The 10,458-nt window shown below is 44.2% G+C and overlaps 1 protein-coding gene and 1 long non-coding RNA gene across 4 annotated transcripts in view; both read left to right on the forward strand.

Annotated features, from left to right (window-relative positions):
- Nucleotides 1–2,842, forward strand: part of LOC124402030 — an 8,500-nt gene extending 5,658 nt beyond the window's left edge. The window contains exon 3 of the long non-coding RNA XR_006928646.1: nucleotides 1,852–2,842. This is a non-coding gene — a long non-coding RNA (uncharacterized LOC124402030). The remainder of the gene's footprint in view (nucleotides 1–1,851) is intronic.
- A 1,290-nt stretch (nucleotides 2,843–4,132) lies between these two features.
- On the forward strand, nucleotides 4,133–10,458 carry capzb (capping actin protein of muscle Z-line subunit beta). Of its 3 annotated transcripts, XM_046874616.1 has the most exons (10): nucleotides 4,133–4,335; nucleotides 5,991–6,080; nucleotides 6,482–6,603; nucleotides 6,851–6,964; nucleotides 7,073–7,214; nucleotides 7,320–7,436; nucleotides 8,041–8,106; nucleotides 8,258–8,334; nucleotides 8,664–8,764; nucleotides 9,601–10,458. In XM_046874616.1, the coding sequence occupies exons 1-9, from the start codon at nucleotides 4,333–4,335 to the stop codon at nucleotides 8,755–8,757; spliced, it is 825 nt and encodes a 274-aa protein (XP_046730572.1). In that variant the 5' UTR covers nucleotides 4,133–4,332; the 3' UTR covers nucleotides 8,758–8,764; nucleotides 9,601–10,458. The 3 variants fall into 3 exon arrangements, with proteins under 3 accessions (XP_046730572.1, XP_046730573.1, XP_046730571.1); XM_046874617.1 differs by lacking the exon at nucleotides 8,664–8,764 and having other exon boundaries at nucleotides 8,258–8,363; nucleotides 10,217–10,458; XM_046874615.1 differs by lacking the exon at nucleotides 8,664–8,764 and having other exon boundaries at nucleotides 4,134–4,335.

The raw sequence follows: 10,458 nt of genomic DNA on the forward strand, positions 1-10,458 counted from the left end.
ACCTGTCTCTATCTCACTCTATCTGTCTGTCTCACTGCCTATCCCTCAGGGCTGCAGGTGCTGATCCTGGCTTCCATTCCCAAAACGTCAGGAGCTGAACAACTCTCTCCTACTCATTAACATACACACACACACACACACACACACACACACACACACACACACACACACACACACACACACACACACACAAACATACACACACACAGCTTTATAGTTTACCTAGCAGTCTACGACAGGGGCAGAGACAGGGCACCAGCTAACCAGATGCAGAGCGAAGTGGAAGAGAGAGAGGGGGGATTGAACCAGAGACTGTGGTGTTGTATCTCTGACTTTCTCAGTTTAATTTAGCAGTTCTTTATTGGCCCAAATGTCAGAAGTTATATAACACACACACACACACACACACACACACACACACACACACACACACACACACACTTTGTGTAAACATGACTAAAGGAACACACACAGTGAACTATTAACACAGTTTATATGAAACCTGATCTAAACACAGGAAGAATAACGAACCAGGGTTTATATCTTTCCGAATCCCTCCCTCCCTCTCTCCCTCCCTCCCTTTGTTCTTTATTTCTCACAGCTTTCTTCCATGTCCCTCTGTCCATCTACAGTGTAAATCAGTGAATATTTCTGCTTTCATCATTGCCTCTCCTCTCCCTCTACCCCCCTTTCTCTCTCTCAGCAGGATACATAGTCAGCCCCTGCACTCGTTTTCTCTGTTCTGTCATTTTATTTTTCTCTGGATGTGTGATGGGGATTGTGAGCTGTTACACAACTGCCTCAAACACACCGCAAAACACCAAACAACATTCCACCCTTCTCTCACTTTACCCCCACCGCCCCTCCACCCCACTCTCCTCTTCCACCCCTTTTCTATTCCACCTCTCTCCCACCCCTCCCACCCACTGCTCTCTTCCACCCCTCTTCCAGCCCCTCTCTTTAACCCTTATCCACCCGCTTGCTCTCCCACCTCCTCTCTCATCCATCCCCTCACTTTCCTACCCCTCTCTTCCACCCCTCGCTATCTTTCCTCTCTCCTCTTGCCACCCCTCCCTCTCTTTGACACCCCACTTTCGCTATTTCCCCTCCCTCTCTTTTACACCCCTCTCGCTATTCCCCCTTTACACCCCCTTCCGCCATTTCCTCCCTATCTTTTACACACCCACCCTCGCTATCCCCCCCATTACATCCCCCTTTCGCCATTTACCCCTCCCTCTCTTTTACACCCTCCTGCATTTTCTTTCCAATCAAAACTTCAACAATTCAGTATGGCTGAACTGAGTCACCTCTCCTCTCCCCTCTCTCTCTCCCCTCTCTTCCTCTCACTCTCTCCCTCTCTTCTCTCTCCTCCTCTCGTCCTCTCCCTCTCTCTCTTCCTCTCTCTCCCCTCTCTCCCGATTTCTCTCCTCTTCCCTCTCTCTCCCCTCTCAGATTTAAACGCTTTGTTGACATGACAAATTAGTGTATATTTCTATTGCCAAAGCAAGTACAAACAGAAGAAAAGAAAGATAAAAGGAGGAGAAATAATATAAAGGATCTGAAGTATTACAATTTGTGAAACAGTGTGATATACAGAATGTTTGTGTGTGTGTGTGTGTGTGTGTGTGTGTGTGTGTGTGTGTGTGTTGGTCATGATGGCCACTAACATCATCACTGCACTCTAGCCCGTGTGTTACATGTGTGTTGTGTGTGTGTGTGTGTGTGTGTGTGTGTGTGTGAGGCGTGTTGTGACACACACTGTCTGATGTTTTATGGCGTGTCGTATCAGAGCTCCAAGGGGAATCAGCTTCAGTAGAAACATGTGTCTTACAGCGCTAACTCTCATTACAGCACTCAGCTGATGTTTCACATGAAATGAACGATGTCAAAAGAAAACCATGTGATGATGTCACCAGGAGACCGCCGGCCAATCACATGCAGAGCAGCTAGCTTCTCCGAGCCACCAGTTTCCACCAACTCTTCTCAATTACATCATTCTAAGAACTTTCTTATCATCATCATCTGAACCACACACAGCCCTGCCTTCAGAGTTTAGGCCACACCCACTATCTGTTTGTTCAGTGTAAAATTCCAGTTAAACTTGTGGTCTCTATGAGGTTTTGTTCAGCCTGACTTTACACAAATGTCTAAACAGAGATGAAGAGGATGGGGAGATTCGAGACGAACCACGAGACGAACCACAAACAATTGAGTCGCAGCAGCGTTGATCTTCACCCTGATTTTGGAAACAATCTGACAGCCAATGAGCTCCTGCCAAACAAATTAACTTGTGCAGAAACTTCTATAAAATTCTTCTACAGATTCTTCTACAGATGCACTATGGAGAGCATCCTAAACGTCTGGTATGGCAGCTACACTATACTAGATTACCAGGTCTTACAGAGGGCTCCAGGTCTTGCAGGTTATTTACCACACACAGTGTGTGAGGAAGGTTTAAAAAATCCCAGCTGATCCCCTTCACCCAGCGCACAGACTGTTCAACAAACCACCATCAGGCAGACGCTACCAGAGTTTTCATTCCAGAACCAACAGGCTGAAGAACAGTTTTTACCTTCAGACTATCAGAATCATTAACACACTGTAATACAATCTCAACTCAGACCACAGCTGCCAGCAGACTCTGTTATACATTTCATACATATTTGCACTGTTTTACACACCGGAGCTGCACAACTCCTAATTCTCAGATCTCTACATCCCACTGCACTCTGTACTATTGCACCTCACTTGCACATTGCGTATCTTTGCGTATTTTTGTACACCTAATCTAATATATACACTTGTTATCCTCGGTCTTACATATTTTTTATTAAGAAATACCTCATGCTAATATGTCAAATGTTTAAATATTCATATAATTCATTTAATATACATACATATATATATATATATATATATATATATATATATATATATATATATATATATATATACACACAGACATTCTGCACCCAGTTGTAAATAATTATAACTTTCTTCTATTTATTTTCTTATTACTTTTCTCTTCCTTTTCTTTTTTCTGTTTCATATTGTTGAATGTGTAATATTTAATATTTGCTCTAGTTTGCCTGTAGCCTTACGCAAGAATTTCATTGTACACACTGCTATTGACATCTGTACACATGACAAATAAAACTTGAAACTTTAGTACATCCTGAAAGATTATATATTTTACATTTTTCTTTTTTCATATTATATAAATCTGCTAAATGCCATAAATGTTAATATTTAGAAAAGTGCTGTTTGCTAAACAAAATACAATAAAATACTAGCATTCTCATAAATAAAAAGATCAAATGAGCAAAATGACAGTAAATGACAGTACAGTGGAAGCTCGGTTTAGAAAACGCACTGGTGTACGTATGTTTTGTTATACGAACAAAAATATCCATGAAATTTAGTCTGGTTATACGTATAAAGTTTTGTTATATTAACATTCCCAACTCGTCCACAGCAGCCAAAAAGTTTTATTAGATCGGTTTTTAATAACAGTTCAAAAGAAACGAGATTCAAGTGAGTCAAAAACTGAAAGTGATTTTAAAAAGTAGACTAAGTGAAGATAGTGAAAGTCTTCCCAACATGATTCCCTCCTTCCCAGCAGTAACCCTTAACCTCCACTCCTCCTCGTCTTCCTCACACCATCACAGACTCTCATCTAAACAGCTTTTCTTTTATTTAAGATTCCTAATGTTACAATATACAGATATACAACAAATATCACTTCTAAATGTATTACACTGTATTGCTGTATATTGTAATGTATTTTTAATTTTATATGAATATTTTCTGGGTCCTGGAACGCATTATCTGAATTTCCATTTTTTCTTATGGGGAAATTCGCTTGGTTGTTTGTATGATTTGTTTTGAGTGCACTGATCTGGATCGATTTACAAACCGAGGATCCACTGTGATCGACTTTTCGATTCTTTCCTATTGGCCGCATGCGGTACTGCAGTTCTTCTGGTCCACGCCACGCCCTTTCTTATTCCATACATGGCCATGCCTAACTTCCCTCGCTCTGATTGGTTTCTGGCGTTAAGGCTTATCCTGACCCGGATATGCTCTTTTTATTTTTATTTTTTTTTCTGTTGCTGGCGCCGCCCCCCGCCCCCTGACCCCGCCCACTTCTCGCTAGGCCCCGGTTGAGGAAGTGAGTTCCGCTGACAGGGCTGGGCTCCGACCGGAGAACTGTTATCATCTGCTCGCGCTCGCACGGCTAAAAACACGGTGTAGCGCCGAGACCACCGAGCTGAACCCCCGAACCGCCTCCGTGACGAACGCGTGCTTACTTCTCCCGAGACCGTCGCCACCATGGTAAGGCCCTGCTGCGGGGTCGCTGCCCTCGGCTCCGGGAGTTTGTGCTAAGCTAAGACGAGTTATGCTAGGCTAGTCACTGGCGTTTCCTTTTATAGGAGAAGCGCTGCGTGTCCGGTTTCGCCCTCAAAATCTATTTCTGTTCATTTGTAAAGGAACTGAGGGATGTTGGAGCCGCCTTTATCAGCGCTCATGTAGTGTTTAAAGCCGTGTGTGTGTGTGTGTGTGTGTGTGTGTGTGTGTGTGTGTGTGTGTGTGTGTGTGTGTGTGTGTGTGTGTGTGTGTATACTCTTAATTAGGTGTTGATATGGTAAAGACGTTTCAGGTTACTGCAGTTCTGCAGGGTATAAATCCATCCTATCTCAGCTCTACAGGACTGTAGAACACACACACACACACACACACACACACACACACACACACACACACACACACACACTGGATGAACAGACGGATAGATGAAGTTAGAGAGAAGTTTCTTTTGTGGTCTCGCTGAAAATGAGCTCTCCAGCAGACCTCAGAAGGAGCGTGTGGAGAGTCAAATGTTCTCAGATCTGATCATGTGTCAACAATCTGGATTTCTACAAATGATCCAGACTCACACTAACACCACAATCACACCTGCCAACATCTGGATTACACTAGGACACAGATTATACCTTATGGAGGTCTAGAATATGATCGTGAGCCTAAATCTGGTGTGTGCAGATGTTCCACTCACTTAATTCAATGATCTTTACTGCAGTTCACAAGTAATAACCTCTCATCTTCTCCAAGGCCGAGTCACCTGTCTGGTCACCTCCCTGACTGGGTGTGTGAGGTGTTGATATTGTTCCTCATTACATTACAGATATTTGGTGGTCACTTCAGAAAGCTGGATGCTGAACACTGTGTCCAGCTTCATTTTCATCACTTCCCAAATCCATTGTTAGCTACACAGTACATCTGTGTAACACACACACACACACACGTATACACCTCTCTCTACTGACACTTCCTGTTCCACTTTCACGTGTGCACTGTACATCACACCTCCACAACTTACTGATGCACATGGATGGAGATTCAGCAGAGAGAGAGACTTGGAGGAACAGACAGAATAATGGCCACTGTTAAACCACAGGTCTCTGCTCTGGGTTTCACCACCCCAGTGTTTATTCCACACGTCTCATTACTGAGTGCAGGAACCGTGCAATCTGATTGGCTAAGACAGATTCTGTACTTTAAGACTCTCATATCCGCTTCCCTCGTTCCTCACAGCAGACCAGGGAACTCTACATGTCCTGTCTCATTTTTTACTCTCACATCACCTCAATTCTTTTCTCCCCCACACAGAGTTAATGCTGCTACAGATTATCTTATGAATCTACACAACTCACACACACACACACACACCCTGTACCTGCTCCACTCAGTCACTCAAGATCCTGCAGGTGTAGATGGTCATCTTGTGGTCTTCACTGGGGCACCACTTTACCACCCTCAGGGTTTAAAACTTTGTGTGTGTTTGAGAAAGGGATGAGGATGTTCTGACTGTAGGTGTCCTCTACTACAGCTTCACCCTGATTATACCCCCAAACACTTTACATTTTTTGGGAAAATGCTAATATTCTCTCTCTCTCTCTCTCTCTCTCTCTCTCTCTCTCTGCCTGCAGAACGACCAGCAGTTAGACTGTGCTCTGGACCTGATGAGGCGTCTCCCTCCACAGCAGATTGAGAAGAATCTTAGTGACCTCATCGATCTGGTGTGTGTTTTTCCTGTTGTCCTGGACTGACTTTTATTCTCTGTGGAATTACTACTAAAATGCCACTAACGTTTAATAATAGCTTATATCTCTCAGTTTATCATGTGACACACACACACTCACTCTCCAAGTGCTGAAACACCTGCAGTTCCCCTTTAACCGATAAGTGGATTCAAACTCACACTTTTTTTCTGTATTTACATCCATTTTCTTCATCTTTTCCTCATTCTTCTCCATCTCTTCATTCTCCTTCATCTCTTTTCTACATTGTTAGTGATGATTAATGCAGCTGTCACTCACTCAGCAGGACCAGATGTAGTGTGTGTGTGTGTGTGTGTGTGTTCTCTCTCTTGTCTGGTTCTCCTTCTCATCTCCTGAATTGTGTGTGTGTGTGTGTGTAGGTGCCGAGCCTGTGTGAGGATCTGCTCTCTTCTGTGGATCAGCCTCTGAAGATCGCTCGAGACAAAGTGGTTGGGAAAGACTACCTGTTGTGTGACTACAATCGTGATGGTGACTCCTACAGGTCAGAGTCAGAAATAGAGTTCAAGGCCCTCAAACCCCAGGGCCTCATCCCAAATCACACGGACGCGTCCTAAATTACATTCATGAACCTCATGCCCTGTCCTAAATCAAACCCCACACCCCATGGACGTGTCCCAGATCATTTCCAGACTTCATGAAGTTTCTGCCTAAAACCTTATGAGGATATATTTACTGTTCCAGTTTTTGTGGTGACACCTGTCTGACTGTGTGTGTGTGTGTTCTGTTAGATCTCCTTGGAGTAATAAATATGAGCCCCCTATTGATGATGGTGCGATGCCCTCGGCCCGTTTGAGGAAGCTGGAGGTGGAAGCCAACAATGCGTTCGATCAGTACAGAGACCTGTGAGTGTGTGTCTGTACACATCCAGTGTGATTTATTCCTGATGAAATTTTCAGTAATTACACACACAGCCTGCATGTGTGTGTGTGTGCGTGTGTGTCGTGTGTTAGGTATTTTGAGGGCGGTGTGTCCTCCGTGTACCTGTGGGATCTGGATCACGGTTTTGCCGGAGTCATTCTCATTAAAAAAGCCGGAGACGGCTCCAAAAAAATCAAGGGCTGCTGGGACTCCATCCATGTGGTGGAGGTGCAGGTGAGAGCATGGCATGCTGGGAAATGTGCCTACAGCTCTGCAGTGTAAAATCACCATGTTCTCACACTCTGTGTGTGTGTGTGTGTGTGTGTGTGTGTGTCTCAGGAGAAGTCGAGTGGACGTACTGCTCATTATAAACTCACCTCCACGGTGATGCTGTGGCTGCAGACGACCAAAACCGGTTCTGGAACCATGAACCTGGGAGGAAGCCTCACCCGACAGGTAACCATAGCAACCAGGTAAACGCCAACAGACTCGGGGATACATAAAGAAAAAATTTTAAAGCACAAGAACAACCAGGTTAATTTGGTGGTGGTTGGTAACCATAGCGACCGGGTGACGTGAGAGAGAGAGGTAACCATGGCAACCAGATTGGCTGATTTGTTTTATAATGGTAAAGGTTAATGCAAAAAAAAAGTAAAAACATTTTCTGCTTGACTGCTGAGGTGGAATACAAACGAACGCGTGACCCTTGTGTAACACTCGGCACAGTGTGAAGCCTCTGCACCGTGACCTGTGATGTGTGAAGCTGTTATTTCCGGGCTACATTACAGCGTGAGCTCATGCTGTGTGTGGTCACATGACTAGACTGTTAGAGCACAACACCGTCTGAGAGGAAGACACACACTGACACTTCCTGCTTCAGTCTCAGCAGCTGCTGCAGTAAAGAACACTGATTATTAGAGCTGAGTTTGAGGGGTTACAGATAAACTCTTATACAGTCCTGTAAACTCTCTCTCTCTCTCTCTCTCTCTCTCTCTCTCTCTCTCTCTCTCTTTCCTCCCCTTTCTGTTGCCTTCTGTTATCCTAATCTCTTATTTCTCAGATGGAGAAAGACGAGACGGTCAGCGAGTCCTCCCCACACATCGCCAACATTGGACGTCTGGTTGAGGTAAAATCACATTCTCTCTCACACACACACACACACACACACACACACACACACACACACCTCAATCTTATTCTTTGCATTTACTGTCATGCTGTTTCATTGTGTAATTGAGCAGTGATTACTGTGTGTGTGTGTGTTTGTGTGTGTGTAGGACATGGAGAATAAGATCCGCTCCACCCTGAATGAGATCTACTTTGGCAAGACCAAGGACATCGTGAACGGCCTGAGGTACAGCAGAGGCGTGTGTGTGTGTGTGTGTTTGGGGGGAGAGAGAGGCGAGTGTGTGTGTGTGTGTGTGTGAATGAGTGTTATTCATGCAGGTTTTACAGAATTCCTCTGTACACAGTCCTGATGTTTTCTCTTTTCATTGATTTTTCTTTCATTTTTCATTTCTGTTGTCTTTTTTTTCTTATTGTATCTCATTCTCTCTGTCTCTGTCTTTCTCTCTTCATCTGTCTATCTATCTCACTCTCTGTCTCTTTCTGTCTTTCTCTCTTTCCTTCTCTCTCTCTCTCTCTCTGTTTCTCTCTGTATCTCTGTGCATGTGGTGTTTTCAGATCTATCGAGTCTCTCCCTGATAATCAGAAGTACAGGCAGCTGCAGCGAGAGCTCTCTCAGGTTCTCACTCAGCGTCAGATCTTCATAGAATAGGGTTGAGGTATAGGGTTCGCTGTGTGTGTGTGTGTGTGTGTGTCGCATGCCACTGGAGCAGAGTTGTGCTGTTCTCACACTAACCCTGGTGTTAATTGCAGTTGTGTTTTAACATCTAATATCTGCTGATGGTTTGAGGAGCAGTCAGGAGAAGTGCTGTAAAAGTGGGTGGAGCCTGATGGCTGTGTACATCACACTGACCTTTATCATGACAGATTCAGTTTACTCGACTCCTCTCAGACCTGAAGACATCTAGGCCATGTCCCAAACCATATGTAGGAGCCCCTATATAGTGCACTGCTCCACACTGCCCATGTTGCTTCACACTGTAGTGAGGTGAATCAGAGTGAAGTTATTTGACTGGTGGTGAAGAGTGTTTACTGTGGCTCCTCCCACACGTCTGTGTTCGGTTCTCTTGCAGAACCAAATAGAGCAGGAACCCAACAGGACTTGATGTAAATAACTGAGCTGTTATTGGAGCTTTTCTTTCACTATTTGTCTAAACGCTGACATTTTCATTCCCACACAAACATAATCAAATTACTCAGACTGTTTATCTACATGGAGCCGTGTGTGTGTGTGTGTGTGTGTGTGTGTGTGTGTGTGTGTGTGTGTGTGTGTGTGTGTGTGTGTGTGTGTGTGTGTGTGTGTGTGTGTGTGTGTGTGTCAGAGAAATTGAGGTCACTCCTGTACACAGTTGTGGTGTTTCGGTTTACTGGCACCCCCGTGTGGTGACTGCGTGAAGTTTTTAAAGGTTTAATATTTGCATGTGCCTGAAGCAAAATTATTGTCCTTTCACACTCCTCATGTTCTTTGTGTGTGTGTGTGTGTGTGTGTATACAGGAGTGTGCAGACGCTGGCAGCGGTAAGAGCCAAGCAGGAGGCTCTGAGGACCGATCTGATCGACGCTCTCAACAAACGCAAACAGCAAAGCTAGAGAAAGCCCCCAACACCCCGCCACCCACTCTCACACACACACACACAAACACATATATATATATATATATATTATATACATACACACACACACACACACCTCATCTCATCTCACCTCTCAAATAACCTTCCACCCCACACACACACATACTTTCCCCCCTGCACCAGTCTCGTTGTCGTCTCCTCTGTGCTATGCTCTGTCTATGGAAAGGCAAAAAAGGGGGAAAAAATGCTTGGCTTTGGGTTTTTTTTTTCCTCCAGCTTTCTGTCTCTCTCTCTCTCTCTTTGATCGTTATGACGGTTAAGTTAACGAGAGAGACATGTGTTTGTCCCCTGAATACCATCATCTGTTATAGAGGAGAAACTATTTTCCCTTAATTTGTTTTCTTTTCAACTGTATCGATAGCCACGCCCCTACACAGGCCACACCCACTGCTCCTCTCTTACAAATGCACTTGTTCCCTGTTCGGGAAAGTCAAAATTATTATTAATCATCATTATTATTGTTAGTAAATCACTTCAGGTGTGTGTGTGTGTGTGTGTGTGTGTGTGTGTGTGTGTGTGTGTGTGTGGCTTTAAACATTGTAGAGTCTCCTGACTCGCCCCCCTCTGCCCAGTCACTGGTTCTCTCTGCTTTGCCTGTTGTTTTGTTGTTGTTTTGTTGTTTGTTCGGGGTGGAATATTGTCTTTTTTGGGTTTTGTAAAGCTTACAGTTGATGTATTATTAGAGCCTCCAGCAACAATAAAAACTGTAAAATGCGATAA

This window comes from Silurus meridionalis, chromosome 19 (genome assembly GCF_014805685.1).
Source record: "Silurus meridionalis isolate SWU-2019-XX chromosome 19, ASM1480568v1, whole genome shotgun sequence".
Lineage (NCBI taxonomy): Eukaryota > Metazoa > Chordata > Actinopteri > Siluriformes > Siluridae > Silurus > Silurus meridionalis.